We start from the raw sequence: 19,257 nt of genomic DNA on the forward strand, positions 1-19,257 counted from the left end.
TATATTTCATGTATATTAGAATCAACATCATGCTGAGTACTAAAAAGAAAATAGAAAAAGATCCTGTAGTTTCAGTCCATTTAGCAAATTTCAGTGTACCTTGGTTTATGACTCCATAATACAAGTAAATTCATAGACAAGAATTCAGGTATATTTTCTTAGAAGTTAAAAATCTGTTTCTATGGATGCTTCATATAACTGCTTCATAAATAGGATTCCTGCTTCATTCCAGTGGGGAATAGGAATGCTTTCTTGGCTTCTCTAATTCTATTTTGAAATTCTTTTTCTACTGTTTCTTCAAAAATTTAGTTTCATTATCTCATCCAGGAGGATGAGGCTCAGGAGGATTTATTTATGCCATCCCATCTCAAATACATGTAAGCCAGAGTGTGTGTGGATTGGGGTGGGGAGTGTGGGGCACCAAGCATTCCACACACAAGAAACAACCTGTGTAAAGGCCTTAAGGCAAGTAAGAACTTGGCACTTTTGAGGAACTGAGAAAAGGTACCTGTGGTTGGACCATAGTGAGGGCAAGAGTGGTTGAGATGGTGATGGAGAACAATATGAAGACCATGGTAAGGAATTTGCTGGGACCACCTGGTTCACTTGACCTGAGTGGTGAACATCAAATACTGTGTTGTTAGCACACCCAGGTTCAGATCTCAGCTTACGCACTTGCTAAAGTCTCTAAATTCATTCCTACAACTCTGAAATAGGGGAGTAATACCTGCTTCAGAAATGGGCTAGGTGAGTAGTAACAAGGAGCAATACCGGAGATACAGTAAAGCCATACAATAAATGGCAAGTGTTAGCATTTCTCCTTCTTTATTCACTGTGCCATATAGACCCTACTCTGGAATGTCAGACTCACAGGTTTTCCTTTTGTTGCTTTAAAAACTCATTCAGCTAATATTTATGAGCACTTAAAATTTTATATCCTAGCTACCCCCTCCCCCATAATTATGTTTTTATGTCTCATAGCTTCAAGGTTACAAAATCCTCTAGGGATTTCATATTAAATCTTTTGTAATCCAGGCACCAAGCACAGTGTCTGTTTCAGAAAATGTTTGAATAAATGAACAACTAAAAGAAAGTTTATGAAATATATGATTACCATATTTTAGCACTGCAATTGTTAGAATAATTTGTTTTAAATCAGTCCTATGTAAAAAAAAAATGAGCACATTTCTCCCTCATTCCATTTTTCTGTAATGTTTAGCAAAAATTGAAAATATGCCATTTAAAATCTGTAACTCTAGGAACAAGAAAACATGCTTATCGATTTTAAAATTTATACATATTGTCTTAAAATAAGTCACTGATAGACTTACATACTTTTTTCTAGATCAAACCTCTATTTTCATATGTTATTTTTAAAAAAGCATTATTCATCTTCAAATGCAAATAAGAATAAGACAGACATATAATACCATATAAATTTTTAGCAAGTTGAGTGCTAGTTTTTTAAAATATCTTCTTTGGAGAAATTTATAGATTCACATGCCCTTGTTATAAGAAATAGTAGAGAGAAATCCCGTGTACCCTTCACCTGGGTTTCCTATTGGTGACGTCATCTTATATAACTGTAGTACAGTCTCACAGCAGGAAATTGACAGTGATAAAATCCACAGACTTCATTCAGATTTCTCCAGTTTTTCATGCACTTGTTTGTGTGTGTATGCATTTAGTTCTGTGCCTTTTTATCACATATGCAGATTCATGTGACCATTCACCCCAGTAAGAGAACAGTTCCATCACAAGCATCCCTTGTGCTTCCCTTTTATAGATACAGCCACCCCTTCCCCTTCCCCTCTTCCTAAAACCTGGCTACCACTAACCTGTTCTCCATTCCATAGTTTTGTCATTTCAAGAATATTATATATTTGGAATCATATAGTATGTAACCTTTTGGGGTTGGCTTTATTTACTCTGTATGATCCCCTTGAGATAAATTGAGAGCTCTTAAAAAGTGACTTGCAAAGAAAGTCTAACATCTTTCCACTGGCCACTTGCGCTTGCCCTTTAGCAAAAAAGGCAGGAATGAGCATTACAAAGGCAAAAAGATTCTTCACTTGAATGTCACTTGTTTTAAGCTTAGGAGACAGAGGAGAAGTTGGGAATTCCTTTCCTTCCTTCCCCCCCCTTCTTTCTTTCCTTCCTTCCCCCCCTTCTTTCCTTCCTTCCTTCTTTCCTTCCTTCCTTCCTTCCTTCCTTCCTTCCTTCCTTCCTCTCTCTCTTTCTCTTTTTTAAAGATTTTATTTATTTATTTGGTAGAACACAAAAGCAGGGAGGGAGCAGAATTTCTTTTCTGACCAACCTGTTGATCTCTTGGTAAAAACAGCCATATTTCTTTTAAAGGGCATGGTCCATCTCCATACTTGTCTGTTTTATTTCCAAAGACCATTCCAATTAATTCCATCTTCCAGTCTCCCTTTTTACTTCCTCTTTTTTCACCCTGACGAGTTGAAAACAAATTGTTGTGTGAATTAAGTTCTAGATGAGATTTCTCCAAATTGTTATAATCTGACAAATAGAGATAACTTGAAATTACATGCATAGAAGAGTTCTTGTCATTTCCATTGGCCTTACAGGAAATGATTAAGGTTGCTACCTCACTAAGAGTCTTGTTTGGATTTGTTTTGCCTCAAAAGTAACTATGAAATGTATCATTCATTTGGATAATCTGAACATCTCTTGGGAATTTTATTTATAATAGGAGCTCCATCTCATATCGAGTCATTTGGAGTCTTGATTAACAGTTTTATTTTTAGACAAGTATGTACCTGTAGTATATCACCTTTTAAGCTGTAAATAAGAGTTGTTTTTAATCCATTGTCAATGTGTCAAGAATTCTAGTACCCCACAAGCAAGAGTTCTCTTAAGGTATTTTATAGATTGACTTAGCATGGCTTCAAAGAAGTAAAAAGATCTTGCATTAATAAATATTTAAATAAATGGAACATAATCTTTTAAAGGAAACTAGCTCACATTTATAGGAATTGCCATACAATTACTGAGAGGAGGTATAATTGACATTATTTATCTGAATAAGCTTGAGAAAGTTCTTACTATGATATAGGAGTAATTAACTACTGACCAACCTGTGTATCCAGTTGTTTATCTGGGTGATTGCTTTCAAAATTTTTTCTAAAGAAAGCATGGAAATTTAGTGTTTTCTTCCATTGTTGTTACAGCCCTAAGATACACTTGTCTGTATATTGGGGCAGATGTATACTTCTAGTCTAGGAGCAAGGTTGTCACACAGAGATAAACATAGGAACAAGTCCAGACTCATCCATTAATCTTCCATATCAATAACCCAGTCTTTAGCTTCATTTGAAAATTAAGTACAATCAGAATTAATTTTACCTTTGAAAATGCCTTACTAAATTATAGTATTTATATAAACTGTGGCATGTTACTGACAATGAAGATCCAGAGCCTGACAAATTAAGCACTGAGGTGTTTACATGTTGGAACTATCCACATGTCCATACAACTACCAAAAAGGACCATTCCCATTCTTTTTTTTTTTTTAAGATTTATTTTATTTATTATTTTTAGGCGGGGGGGAGAGGGAGAGCGAGAATCTCGAGTAGAGTCCCCACTGAGCATGGAGCCCGATGCAGAGCTCGATCTCACCACCCTGAAATCATGACCTGAGCTGAAATCGAGAGTCAGACCCTTAACCGACTGAGCCACCCAGGCGCCCCCGCATTCCCATTCTACATACCACACTGGCCATTTGATAAAATGCCCAGAATGCTGAAGCCTTTATTTGAATCTTCGTGCTGACCTTTCCATCTGCATTTCCACTTGCATACTGAAACTAAAGAAACTGAAATATTAGTCAACAAATATTGAACACCTACTATATGCCAGCCATGGTACCAGGCACCAGAAGTGTTTCAGGCAATGTGTTACTTTACTCAGCAATTTAAGTTTGTGGGTTTATTGCTGTTATTTTTAATTTGGGACATAAACTTTCTTCCTGAAGTAGTCTTTAAATGTTATTGTCAGTTTTAGATAGTTTTAAATGTAATATTTGATGATTTCTTAGATTTATGTATTTATAGACTTAGAGTTTTCATATTTTCTTTTTTCCCTACCCGGAGGGGTGATTAGATTCGCAATAGATTTTGAAATCTTACCTTGCATCTTGTTCTGATTTTGTAGCCCAGAGTTCTACCATGAGTTATAAACTTTAATGTTTTCTGGGGCCAGGCAGGTATGATAAGTGTGTGAAGCAGGCCAGTGTGAATAAGTAGGGCTCAGTAGGGTCTGTGTCAAACTAAAAAGTTTATGTCCCCCTGTAAACATTAAAAAAAAAAAAAAAGTTTTTAAACCTGTCAAACACAGCTAGAGGCCAAAAGTTTCCAACATTCTGAAAATTGAGATGCACATACATTCTTTAGACCATTGATTTTGAAATACAAAGGTGAACTATCAGTTTACTGGTGACAGTGGTATATATTAGTTTTAAAATAAGGAATTCTGGGAACTTTGCTGCATGAACCCATTTATGGTATGGGGAGTATATATTATTTAGTTTAATATATTGTGGACACCTTTGCATGTCAGATCATATAGATCTATACCTCATATTGTTTAATAACTACAGATTTCCTTAGTAAGGATATACCGTCATATATTTTTCCATTTCCATATTGATGGATAATAGGAAAGTCTGAAGTATGCTTTGGCATTGTCTTTGCAGATTCTAAGAATTAAGTCTTTTTTCCCCCTTTTTCTTTGTTATTTTTAAATATTATAATTTGAATAAAAGCCCAATAGAAATTAGTTTTAAACTTTAAAGATGATTCTGGAAAAAAGTAGATTCATATAATTTACATAACTCTTAGGAAGCTTGAATTTAATTATATTTTTTTCTCGTTAAACACATGTGGCTGAACCATTATGAGGGGCATAATTTCTTGGGCATTAATGACTGAAGGACCCTTACACAATAGTATGAAGCCATTAAAAGATTCCATATAAATTCAAAGTATATAGTATATATTTATCAGTATTCACATATAAAGAGACAGCTGTAAATAGTGTATCTCTGAGAACTAAAATTCATATTGTAGAGATATTGCATTCCTTGCTTTAAGAATCACTCATTACTTATTTGTTATATGAAATAAATAAGTGGTGCTTTCTTAAAATTTAATCATTCTTATAAACTATTACTTGAATTTTGTTCAGATGGAACTTAAAAAGTTTCTGGACTGTATTACTTATTTACAGCAGTATGATTTTATCAGATCTCTTCCTGTATTACGTATGCTCTTTGGTCTAATTTCAAATTTCATTCTGGTTAAAAAAGGCAGCAAGAAATTTTTACTGGACATACAGAAAGAGCTTTTCACCTGGAATATAGATTTCTTTTTCTTTTATCTTCTAAAAAACTTTTTATGGAAATAAAATGCACATACAGTTAGAATTTAATTTCTAGTATGGTATCTAGTTCTACTCCATCTAATATGGGATCCGGTCTCATCCCAGTAAATGAGGAATTCTTTGTGCTTAGCATTTTTGTAGAGGAGATATTTTATAACTTTGAGTACATTTTCAAAGTGCTGAGGCACTGGGAATGGCGGCCATGTTGGTGGTAGATAGTAAATCAGTGACCTGGTCTCTAAATGGTGCTGTGGTAGGCACCAATCTATTCATTGTGGACTTGGCCATCTTAAAGATGTTCTGGTATTTTTTTTTAGAAGAAAAAAGTATTGGTAGCTGAAGAAGAGAGCTTGGCTAACCTGGGACCAGGCACAAGTCAAACTGGTACAATGATATTCTCTGTTCTTTATATATAAAGAAGCTAGGTTAGTCCCAGGACTCAGCTCTGGTCTAGACCCAACTTTTGGGAAGGTCTTACTTGCTCTCTTAACAGAGGCCTAGAAGTATAGAAAATTCCACTTGCATTTCTGTAACTAATAGGGAAATGAGTGATGTCATGGTTTTTAAAAATAACATCAAGTTAATTATGGATAGAGAAAAAATTAAAAAGTGAACACTTAGAAATGTTTTACAAAAGGTATAAATAAACATATTTACTTGAAATGTAAATTCATTGGATCTCAAAAATGTTAATTCCATTATTTACCTTAGGTTATCCCCTGAGGATGAATCTATGTCCTTTGTCACACACAGCTTCTCCTCTACCCTCCCAAAATAAATGATCCTGCATTTGGGTTTAACATAACAACTATTATTGATTCCTCCTTTAATCATTGTAAAGTTCTTTATTGTTTCTGGTTAATTTGTTTAGGTTTGAATAATTTTGTAGGATAAAGAGTTATATATAACTCAGTGTTTTCCCTTTATTTTTTCTAAGTAGATTATCAACTAAATTTTTCTTCTGTTTAGTGGTGTGACCAGTGTCACCTCTTTTGTTAGTTTTTTAGTGGAAAAAAATGTATACTAAAGTAATAGTGATAACCTATAAAAAGTCCAACTCTGAACATTGTTGAAGTAGTTAAATACAAAAGCATAATGAATTTTGGTTTCCCTTTATTTATTAAGGCAAACATATATGCCCCCCCATATATGTTAAATAATGGAAATGAAATCATATGCCAAATTCTCATTCTTTAAAAAAAAGTCTTTACAGAATTTAAATAAATAAAAAAACAGAAAATAGCATTAGTAATAATTTAGAATGTGATTGAAATGAAAAGCCTAGGAGTAATTTTTTTACTTTCAAAATTTCAAGATTTATATTAAAAGAATCCTTGTCTTCTTTCAGATAAATTTGCGCCTCATCTTGGTAAGCGGGAAAACAAAAGAGTTCCTGTTTTCTCCTAATGATTCTGCTTCTGACATTGCAAAGCATGTGTATGACAATTGGCCAATGGGTGAGTGGTGTTTTTCTCTTGAGAATGAATAATGTTAATTCTTTATACCCTACCTTGTTTCACAAACATTTTGAAAATGTTATAAAGATTTAAGAGAAAAACAAATAATTGAGAGATTAGTCTTCAGAGTTAAAGGGGAAGGAACACTATATCTGTCCCTGGATTTTGTTCTTCAGCTACCTCATTGCAAAATAGGGAAGGAGCCAGTATGCAAAATCTGTTTTTGCCTTAGAACCGTTTTAATGTAAATGAAAATTATTTTTTAAAAGAAAAACACAAAGTAGCTAACACATGCACACAACTTTCCTATCAGTAAATCTGTTTATAACAAAACACAAAGTAAAAGGAAAGAAAAACTATTTTTAACAAATTAAAATACATTCTCATTAGTCTCTCCTATCTATAACCTATTTAAAATTGAGTTTGACACAAAGTTAATTTCTAATTCATGTCACTTCATGTGTCCTCTGAACTACAAGAGCAAGAAGGTATAAAATCCATTTATGCATTGCATTTTCAAGCCAGTATCCATGACAAACAAAATTTGAGGGAGTAGGGGAGTGGTATTCCTTCCTTTCTCTGATTCTTTTCCATGTAATAAGACTTTGTCTTGCCATCCTAAAGTGAGTCTTTGGCTTGTGTTTTTCCTTTGAACTTTCTTTTTAGGGCATGTATTGTAGTAATATGAATGTGTCAGCTGATTTAACATAATTTTACTAGCCAAAGCAATTTGGACTTTTAAAGGACAAGACTCATTTCACCAAAGAACACAGTGTATTCAAAATGAATCAATCAGATCAGTGTTTCTCAGCCTTAAGTAATATATGGAACTCCTTTAGAGGAAGAAAATTCTTGTAGATTCCCTAGTGCTGACTTAAATTATTTTTATTACAATGTTTTTTTTTTAAAGATAGAAACATGAAACCCAACTAAGATGCTTTATCCTTATTAACTCATACACAACCATAAAACAGATCTAAAAAGAAAATGGAAATGTAACTCTAAAACCAGTAATGTTCAAATTAACAACATTAATGTGCCAGATGATATATTTTTGCTTAAACCAACTCACTGCTTGCCCCATGAATATAGTACCGTTGAGTTTGGCGTGCCTGTGTTCCTGCTTGCTATATGAGGACCCAGTTATCTGCAGATTCACCACAAAACCTTCATTCACACAGTGTACCCAATTGTCATTTAGCCTTCACTACATTGTTTATGTATTTAGTCAACCACTGTTCTTTTCTTATTAGCCTCTTGACAATTAAAGAAGTACTGCTTGGTGCCAGTACAATCATAAACTGCATATGTGGGCAATAAATCCCAAGACTGTACTTGGTTATAAGGTGATTATTTGAATTATCTAGATAATCTCTTCCAGATTATCATTAAAATGAAAATATGATTTAAAAATTCTTGGGGCGCCTGGGTGGCTCAGTTGGTTAAGCCAGCCACTGCCTTCGGCTCAGGTCATGATCCTGGAGTCCCGGGATCGAGTCCCGCATCGGGCTCCCTGCTCGGCAGGGAGTCTGCTTCTCCCTCTGACCTTCCTCCCTCTCATGCTCTCTGTCTCTCATTCTCTCTGTCTCAAATAAATAAATAAAATCTTTAAAAAAATAAAAAATAAAAATAAAAATTCTTGAGGAGGACTTTCAGAACCTAAGAACATGGCTCTGTTGTTCATGAGCTCAGGATTCATAGACATGCATTTAAGAAACACTGATTTGGACAAATACTTTCAAATGACTGGATCTTTCTTCCATTGATAATTAAAGGACTAGTCAATGTTAGTTCCTAAATCAGGGAGGGACTAAAGCGAAAGGTTGGAGGTAAGAAGGAATTTCAGAAAATTCCTTCAGAAAAAGCTAAAATAGACTAAACTTGGGGCTCTTAGAATATGGGATTATCCTCATAGCCAGGCATGACAGTACCCATCAGTAGGAAAAGCATTTTTTAAATACCTGTCTAATAGTGATGTTGTACTAAATACGATCTAGAAAATTACTTTTGTGATTTGGGGAGGAGAGGGTAAAGATCAGTTTTGACATGTATGGTATTGTAGAAAAGATTACACAACACAAAAAAGGGCAGTTCCTCTCAAAAATTTATTTTTGGGGGGGCAGCATTATAACTTGTAAAAAAGGAAAAACTTTTACCTTCATAATTGTTTGATTTAGATATGAAAATTACTTTTAATTCCTTAAAAATCCTGATAAATAGTAACCAAAGGCAGGACTCGAGTGCAGGTGTTGGCCATAACTGGTGTCCCAAATGAAGGAACCAGCCCTCTACCAGCATTGGAAATTGATTGTATCTATCCCACGTTACTTATTTTCACACATAAATTTTTGAGCCCAGCCTTTCTTTGCCACTTCTACCCAGCAATTTTAGACAATGCAGGGAATAAAAATAAATTTTTTATTTTATCTAAAATATTTAAATTAACAATCTAGTCTACATTTTATCTCATAATAGGTCAGCAAATGTAAATATTTGTTGGTGCTAATAATGAAAGTATAGTAAATATTAAATCGGTAGAAGAAAACACTTGGTGCAGTATATTTTTGGAAAGAGTTTTTCTTGGTCTACTCTTAGGCAGTTTAATGGAATATATAGTTAATAGATGGAATAGCTCTTACCAGCTCAGAGGTCCAAAAAAATATCCACTAAATATATGTTACTAGTTGCTGAAATTTCTCCTTAAAGCATTGTTCTTCTGTAGGTCTCTCTAAATTTCAGATCATCTTGAGAGTTTGGAAAGGTAGATAGCATATTAAACCCAGTGAAGTACATGGAAATCACAATACTCTGTATAAAATAATGAAGTATGTAGCTTCAAGTTTTTGCATCTCAAAACAATACTTAAAGATTTTTAGAATATTTTTTTTTCCAGTGAATTAGACACTGTCATTTGTCTTTATATGTATGGACACTTCCATCTTGACCAGAAATAGTCTATTAAACAGTAATTTTGGACCTTGAGAGCTTGTTTGGAGGTTCTAGCAGGGGAGCGCACTACTCGTATACCCTTGACCGAAGAACGGTCCTCCTCTATCGGGGAAGGTCGTCCTCTTCGACAGAGCGCACAGCTTCGGGAGGGACGCACATGGAGCGGTGAGGGAGGAAGGGGACACCCGCCTAGCCAGCCAGATCAGCCGAATCAACCCTGGCGATCAATGGGGTGACAGATGTCGCAGCAATCACAAACTGAGGGTTCTAGAGGGGAGGGGGGTGGTGGGATGGATTAGCCTGGTGATGGGTCTTAAAGAGGGCACGTTCTGCATGGAGCACTGGGTGTTATGCACAAACAATAAATCATGGAACACTACATCAAAAACTAATGATGTAATGTATGGTGATTAACATAACAATAAAAATTTAAATAACAGTAATTTTGGGAGCAATGAATTCATAGTAATCCATACTAAAGTGTTAGAGGTTTAGTTGATCTTTTTTCTAGAAGAAGAGGGACCTGGGAGCACTAGTGTCAGAAGGCAACAGAGGCGTGCAAGTGGGGGAGAAAGGACCCGCAGAAAAAGCACCAGGGGGCTAGAGAAGAAAGGACTCCATTTCATTTCTCTTGTCCCATTTCTCTTGTGCTGAGTCATTGGGAGGCACGCTTTTATCAAATTCATATTCATCATTTTGAACACTCAAAAGGAAAAGTGCTCTACTTACCTCTTTTCTGTCACTTCTCTTTAGGATATTTTAAACTCATCCTTGTATTGACAGTTAGCTCCTGATAATAGGAGCTTCTTTAGGAAATAAACATATCATACAAGAATTCTTGAGAAAGATGATAATGGAATTTTTTTTTTTTAAAGATTTTATTTATTTATTTGACAGAGAGACACAGCGAGAGAGGGAACACAGGCAGGGGGGAGTGGGAGAGGGAGAAGCAGGCTTCCAGCTGATCAGGGAGCCCAATGCGGGGCTCGATCCCAGGACCCTGAGATCATGACCTGAGCCGAAGGCAGACGCTTAACGACTGAGCCACCCAGGTGCCCCGATAATGGAATTCTTAAATCTTTGTCATAATCAGAGCTTAAATGATTATATCTACCAGCTAGTGAAATCACTAACCCTGTACCCTATCACATTATCAGTGTCCTTAAATCATTATTTTAACAGAGTAGTATTCCATATTTCACTATAACATAAGTTGTACACAAAATGAAATATTCTGCTACCCATCCTACTCACCAGTTTTTTTATTTTCTTTATGTACTTTCCTATCACATTTGTGTAGTACCTTCTAATATATGTTATTTTCAAGTTTCTTCTTCTGAATATTTTGGGTAAAGTGAACTTAAAGTTGTGTCTTCTATAATGTTTATCATTTGGCTTCAGAAGACAAAGTATAAATCAGTGTTATGCAAAAGTAAACATTGTTAATTTTTTTGTTATTTTTAAAATTTGTGTTCTCCAGTTTTATTGAGGTATAATTTTTTTGTTATTCTCTGTATCAGTATATCAAAATCTTTGTTAAACTTATTGTCTTTAGCTTCAAATATATATTTTAACAGGTACAAATATTGGAACATTAGAATATTCTCTGTTAATTGCTGGTGATAGTAATTAATTTTCAAATGACATTTTTCTTTACCTAGGATTAGATTTTTCCCAACTCATTCATCTTAATCTTTAAACTTCAGGACTATAAACAATGCAGTAATACCTTAATTCTGTCTTGAAATACACCTAACAAGTTCACTGCTTCTTTTCAGACTGGGAAGAAGAGCAGGTCAGCAGTCCAAATATTCTACGACTTATTTATCAAGGACGATTTCTGCATGGAAATGTCACATTAGGAGGTAATAGTCACCTTTGTAATGGGATTTAATGTCTGTCTCATGGCAGTGGCATTCATTTGTTTCAATGCTGTTGGCTGATTTTACAAAAATTATTTCAAACTCATGAATTCTGCCTGTTTTGGTAACTCCACTTCTTTACATTTTGCATTCTGTTAAATTTCATTTTAGCACTGTGATAAGTGTTTACTCCCTTATGAAATAAACCCTATCTCATTAGATGTAGGAATCCTACCTATTATTTTGTAAATGTAATTTTACTGTACTTCTGGATAACATAAATTCGATGTAATATTTTTAAGTTAAAGCCAGACACACAGAGTAGGCGAAGTTTATGATAATTGGTTTTCAGTTTGACTCTGTTATAATTGCCCATCGTGCAAGGACGAAGGTAAATGTTATGTTAGAGAGACCTTGTAGTGTGAGGATTAAAAGAGCAGATTTAGAACCCAGTTATCCTAGTTGTATCCTGGCTCCGCTGCTTCCTGCTGTATAATCTCGGGGAAGTTACTTAATTTTCCTCTGTGATAAAGTGGGCTAACAATAGTGCCTACCTCCTAGGTTAAGAGGGTTAAATTATATATTCAAAGCACTTAGAACAAACACTTCTTTGGTATCACTGCTCTTTATATGTGATTGGAGAAATGTAGCTCAATAGTGCCCCCTTATGGGGTACATTCTCTACCATCAGCAGGGTTTGTTTTGTTTTTAGTACCTGCATTTCAAATATATTCTGATAATTAGATATTTATAGGCTTAAAATTAAGTGATCTACTTTAATATTTTTGTTTAAATATAGTCTTTTTTCTCTAAACCTAACAATAAAATTGATCAATATATCTGGGTGTTTGATAAAGGTTGAATAACATTCAACTATGTGGTTTTTTGGTCACAATTTTTCTTTTCAGTTTCCCTGTGTTCTTGAATGTGAATAATAAAGGAGACAGTACACAGGGTCATGGTAAACTATCTTCAAATACTTGAATGGCTAGTATGGAGAAAGGCACAGGCTAGCTTTGCATGGCTTGAGACTTGCTCTGTATAACCTTGAATTAGACTTAGGACCAACAGCTGGGAATTAAAAGCAGACAGATTACTATTCAATACAAGAAAGAATTTATTTGAGCATGTCAAGCTGTCTAAAGAAAGAATAGACCACTGAGGAAAAAGAGTGAAATCCTTTTTATTGGTTACATACAAGCGGTAGGTACAGCCATGGGTGGGGTTCAGTCATTTTGTGGATGTTTAGTTAAACCAGGAGACCTGGGCATTCTTTGCCACTCTTATGATTTTGTGGTTCCAGTTAAGTTTCAGGTTTAATTTTTTTGTTACCAAATTTCTTAAAACGTAGCCCTGAATCCCCTTTTTTTGAGGTCTAACTTTTTAGTTCCATAGAATTTCAGTCTACTAAAGAACAGGTGTGATAACAGTCTTACTAAGGATAAAGAAGATCAGTTACAAGTTTGACACTCAATACATTGCAGTTCATTCTTTCCCAAAATGTGGTGGAGACTGGCATTCAATCAGGAATCAACTGAGGTACTTATTTTGAAATGCAGATTTCTGTGTGCTGGCTAGTTGGAGGAGAGCTTTCACTGTCTCCCTCCCTCCCTCTCTCTCTCCTTCTGTTTCTTCCTCCCTCCCTCCCCTTCCCCTTTTCTTTTTCCCCTCCCTTTTTCCCCATCTCCCCGTCTACTACTGAATTGAAATCCTGCGTGATTTTTTTTAATTTTAAAGATTTTTTATTTATTTATTTGACAGAGAGAGACATAGCGAGAGCAGGAACACAAGCAGGGGGAGTGGGAGAGGGAGAAGCAGGCTTCCTGCTGAGCAGGGAGCCCGATGTGGGACTCGATCCCAGGACCCTGGGATCCAGCCCAGCATAGGGGTCCCTGCTCAGCAGGAAGTCTGCTTCTCCCCTTCTCCCTCTGCCCCTCCCCCCCCAACTCCTACTCTCTCTTGCTGTTTCTCTCTCTCTCTCAAATGAATAAATAAAATCTTTAAAAGAAAACTGTTCTAGATATTGTACAGAGTCATAATAGAAAGCAGAAGCCTCCACAGTGAAGGAAAGAGAAAGCCTTTTAAATTCTTGTATCCTTCTTCTTTTCCCTTCTTTGATACTGTTAGCATCCATATCTACTATTTCCAGTTAAAAGTCAAATGGAGAAAGAAAATAATAATCCCTAGCTTCAAATGGTAAGCCACTCAGCAGCTTTCCAGGCCTGTCCACACTTCTCTAAATGTACAGCTCCATTCACTTACCTGTTTTCTGAGATCTATCTTCCTTGCTTTCTCAAAATGATGGTGATGATGATGAGGGTAATATTTACTGCATGTTTTCTTTGTGCCACGCCCTGGACAAGCACTTTCCTTGGATTGTTTCATTTAGTCAATACAGCTGTAAAGGGCAGGTGATAGAATTACTGTCTCTATTTGGGTAGAGGAAACTGAGGCCGGGGGAGCAGGTAAATGACTCGCTCATGCCTCATCTCACATTGGCAAGTAGTGGAGATGTGATTTCAACCCGGATCCGGCTTACTGGAGTCCAGGAGATGATAGGAGAGTGATATGCAACCTTAAGTTCAGTCAGTCTTTCCCAGTACATTTAATGAAAAATTTTATAATATAAAGTTTTATTTGCATTTTAATGTTAAATCAGCCCTAGGAGATTATCCAGAAAAAGCCCTCCTCTTATTTCATCAGAGCATGTATTTACGGGCCATCATACTTCATTTGAACTTGAGAAGTTAAGAGAATAGACCAAATAATGGCTGGCCAACTTTAAGTAAGATGGAAACTCACCTTGATTACATGAAATATGAATGATATTGAAGATATTTAGGACTACATGTTAACCATCATCCTATGGAGCAAGATTTAAGAAGCAGGTAGCAGGAGGATCATACTTGCTAAGTAATGATCTTAAGCCTGCCTTAAGTTTGTAGTTAGTGAAGAGAAAGTAGTTAAATCTCAACTATGGAAATAACTTTATAAGTTAGATATACTGGCTGCTTCTAATTTTATACACAGAATAACAGAGATTCACCATGAAACTTAATGTCTATATTTGCTTAAGTGGTTCATGGATACATGGTGTGTGTTATATCACTCTATGTCTGAAATATTTCATAATAAAATTTTTTATTATGAATGAGAAAAGCCTTTTAAATTAAGACCTGATTAGAAAACAGTAATTATTAATAATGCCAAGATAGTGATTCTCTTAAAGTAACCTTTTAAAGAAAATTATTTTTTCATTGAATAATATAGGGTTGAGAATAAATATTTAAAATTAAGTTTGTTGTTTGTTCTTTTTCTACATTATAGTGGCCTGTTCAATGCAGTAATTTTATTAGGTGACTGCATATTAGACTGATAATTAGATTCAGAAACAAATATCTCTTAATCTAAACTTTTCCCTAATCTAGAAAAGGTATTCTCAAAAACTTTTTTTAGTTCCTTTTCTCCTCTGAAGGTTATCTCCAATGTTAATTAATTATCTATTTTCTCTTGTCCCCTTCCTTCAACAGTATGGTTATTGGTGTCAGACTAAGGGCCATAGCTGGGCAGAATAATTTCCTGACTTGTTTCTCTGATAATATTAACCTAATTTCATTTTGTAAGAGATGCTCTAACTGGTCAGAAATTCAGTCTGTGGAGGAGGTCCTACAAAAAGCAATCAATTCTTTAAATGGTTTCAATTCTGATTAGTGATTTCAGTAGGTCAGTATATATGTAACAGACTATCTTCTGCTTTTCCCATAGCATTAAAACTTCCTTTTGGCAAAACAACGGTGATGCATTTGGTGGCCAGAGAGACATTGCCAGAGCCCAATTCTCAAGGTAAGCCACAGCCTGCAGAGGCTTCTCACTCAAGCCACGGAGACAGGTGCTCAAAAATGGTTCTGTGTTTTTCGACCTTCTGAGGGAAAGGAAGTTTTCATTGTTTATGAACAGAGCTTGTTAAGCAAATAACCAGACATCCTGGAAAAGGGCTATAATTAAAACAGGCTATAATTATAATTATAGCTTTTTAATTTAAAAAATTGCAAACATTAAAAAAAAAATTCTTATAATGTTTGGATGCCACCCCCCCCCATTTGAGGATTTTTATAAACCAGGCTTTTCTGCATTTTCTCCAGGTCAGAGGAATCGCGAAAAGACTGGAGAGAGTAATTGTTGTGTAATCCTGTAAACACTGTCTGCTAGGTGTGCTGTGATGTGGTCTTTGTCTTTCATGCTGCTGGGACAGAAGAGACCCAACATTGCTTCAGAAACCCTTAGGAAGAGTCTGCCTGTAAATCCATGGAACTGAATAATCTCGTGAACACTCTCATCTTCTCGCATCAGAGTAAAAAGAACCAAGAACATTTTTCACTACGATTTTTTTATTTCTAGTGTCTTTATGTTGAGAGTTTTAAAATATATTGGTTTTTGAATGCTGTCAATCTCGGGGGGCAGAGTTAAGTTCTCTTTCCTAGCGGAAGCCATTCTGCTACCACAGAAATTTTCATCACCAGAACTAACAAATCAAGTGTTCCAAATATAGTTTGCACTAAAAAAGATTGACATTATTTTCTTCATCAGCAGAATTTACAGCATGGTTTATGGCACCTAGAAATGCTCAGAAATACAAATATTCCACACTGGAAAACACTCAGCAGTTAATGAAGTTAATTAGTGGGCCAACTGGAGAGGGAAAAATGGAAAAGAAACTGAAATGTTGGGTGAATTATATCAGAGTCAGCCATGGGGGCTGCCCTGGCACAGAATACAAAACCGAGTGTGACTATTTTCACTGCAACAAACGAGAAAACAAAATGTGCCTGTTGTTTAAAGCACTCAGCGGAGAGCTGATGAAACAAATTTCTTTTCCTTTCACACACGCACTCCTCAGTCACGCGGTCACCGAGTGCTTGTCCACACAGCACAACAGGGGTGCGGGCGCGCTTCCTAGCCTTAACGTGGGAGGGTCAATTCCATACTCGTAGACTTGCATTGCCGCGCAGAGATAATAGAAAACCTCATTTACTCATCAGCTTCATGTATTTGAAGATCAGCAAATTGAATTTTTCCATAATTATTGCTCATCTGTAACTGTGTCCAGTGTCACACTCATTCATTAGAGTTCAGATGAATTCTTAAAATTTAAATAATTCTCCATAGTAACTAATTTTGTTTCTTTATGTAGTTTGCATTTGGTATTAGTGCTTGCAATTGTATTAAAATCAAAAGTTGACTTTTAAGGCATACTACATGAATAAGGATGCCATTCTTTTGTACCAATAATTTAAAAATTGATATGCTAAAATAATTTGCACAGCACTAAAGCATGAGCTAGTTTCATCTAAACCTGTAAAAATATAAAAGATTTTATATTTTTTCACTGGGAAGAAATTCTTCCTGGATGAAATTACAAATATGTGTAGAATATATTTAATAAAAAACTTATAAAATACCTAACTATAGAACTTAAATATAGATTGGCGTGTAGTATATAGAACAGTATTCCATATAAATAACTTTAGCCTTTATAAAAATGAAGTTGCAGGCTGACATTATGTTCTGTACTTAAATAGTAAGTGTCCGTGGCCCTTAAAAACATTCAGTGTAAATGGTTTCAGATGGTCAGCTTTGTCTAAAGGTAATCAGGTTATTTTGTTCATTGTCAATGCTTTGATGAAGAGGCTTTATATGCAGTAGATCTACGAAAATATTGTTCATACTGATCAGAATTAAATTTGTATAGAGCAGAGTTTTAAACCGAATGTAAATAGCACTAAAGATTTTCTTTCTGCAACCTGTACTTACTCTTTCTGTAAACTAAAAAATATCATAGTGCATTTCAGTGGTAATTTTAAAGGTCTTGATTAGGTCGATTGTTGTTTAAGCACCATCTCATCCATGTTAAAATTTGTTTTCTACTTTTGTTTCTGAATCTTTAAGAAATTTGTTTAATATTCTATTGTTGGTTTCAGAGTATTCACCGTGTATCTTTGATATTTAACCTGGTTAATTTGTGCCCAGAGCAACACTGGACAGCATTATGCAGTCTCTGTCATCACTAAAATGTTGTATTCAGATGCTAAATATTTATATGCTTTGTTGACTAGCTCAAATGTGAATTCCTAGTGTTGACTAAAGAGGAATCTGATAGTTACTTAATTGGGCAATTAAGCCATTTATGGCTCTGTTCTTCTTTTGTAAAACAAACTACTGGTAATTATTTTTAATACCTGTTTTAATTCTAATTACTCTCTGTCTTTCCAAAGTTAGACTATCAGTTAATTATGATTGAATTTTTATGATTGTTTAAAAAATAATTCTCTGTTGGTTTTCAATATATTTTTCTGTGTGTTCCCATGTTATAAATTTCCCTTTTACAAGACCTCAATTTAAAGTTTGCAAAATGGATAAACCAGTTCATTAGTAGAGAAGGAATTGTGTCACTTAATTCCTGATAACATTGTTGTGCAAAGTGGAAAAAAAAAGCAGTAAAATTATATACTGAAAACACCAAAAATTGAGATGCCTTAATAGTATATCCATGAAAATACTCAACTGTCCCTTTGAAAATAGTTCCTTGGACTGCCTGAGGTTAAAATATGATTAATCATATCCAAGGCTACTACTATTAAAGATCCCTCTGCCAAAAATAACAGCTCACTTACCGAGAGGTAAAGGCTACATAGATCCAGTAATGTAAATAAAGCCTGAATTGTGGGCCTGTGATCCTGCCCAGCGCTTGGTGTCTAATTCACCTCTTTTACCTAAATTATCCTAGACTTTGTTAAGTGTTCTGGACAAGGCAAAGCTTTTCTTCTTTATTAAAATCTCAGCATGTCTCCTTGATCTGAATTATTTGCTTTCTGTTCCAAGATAGGTTGTATCTTAAATCCTGTCATGAAAAATAGGGTATCTAACATCACCAGTCACATTAAATGAGGTTTTCTCATAACAAACATTTATCCTTAGTTTTATGTCATCTTGACCAATGTTGCAGTAATTTCTGTTAGCTGATTGTGGTAAACAATGTTTAATGTGAAAAGAAATTAAAACTTTCTTCATCTGCTGTAGGATATTTTCTTCTTTTAAATGACTTCTATTTGTAATTTTGGTGTATTTCCCTGTTCTTTGTCTCTACTGCTTTTCTCTTTTATTCCCTTTAATTTATTTTATTACATTTTCCAGTAAAATCACACTGCACCAGCCTTTATTCTTTCATTTTAACAAAATCAAAGAGAAATGATCAATCAAAATTTAGCATGCCTTCACACCATCCTTACTAGTCATTGTCACGGGCATGTCTTCACGTTTTTTCCATTACCATTTTGTAATACAGTCGCTTGTTAGCTGAACACTAAGTGGGTGAGAGGAGGGCTTGAGAGAAGAGTGCATAACCTAGAATTATGGCTGGAAGAGAACTGCAGGCCTCTGGCTGCTGTCTAAGCATGGTCTCCCTGGCTTGGGGGCAGTGGGCTTCTTGGCTGTGGCAGCAGGTGACCACTGTGCCCCCTCTCCCCCAGCCTTCTGGTGCGCTTTCTTCCCAAGACTGTAACACCCATGAAGCTCATTTACAGACTTGG

At 35.2% G+C, this 19,257-nt stretch overlaps 1 protein-coding gene across 1 annotated transcript in view; it reads left to right on the forward strand.

The window, feature by feature from the left end:
• The window catches only part of UBL3 (ubiquitin like 3), a 66,365-nt gene extending 47,623 nt beyond the window's left edge, over positions 1-18,742 (forward strand). The window contains exons 2-5 of the mRNA XM_021678343.1: positions 6,752-6,860; positions 11,588-11,674; positions 15,437-15,514; positions 15,814-18,742. Of these exons, the coding sequence (XP_021534018.1) occupies positions 6,752-6,860; positions 11,588-11,674; positions 15,437-15,514; positions 15,814-15,866 (327 nt within the window). The 3' untranslated portion in view covers positions 15,867-18,742. The remainder of the gene's footprint in view (positions 1-6,751; positions 6,861-11,587; positions 11,675-15,436; positions 15,515-15,813) is intronic.
• The last annotated feature ends 515 nt before the right edge of the window (positions 18,743-19,257 follow it).

The sequence above is a fragment of the Neomonachus schauinslandi genome, chromosome 3 (assembly GCF_002201575.2).
Source record: "Neomonachus schauinslandi chromosome 3, ASM220157v2, whole genome shotgun sequence".
Classification (NCBI taxonomy): domain Eukaryota; kingdom Metazoa; phylum Chordata; class Mammalia; order Carnivora; family Phocidae; genus Neomonachus; species Neomonachus schauinslandi.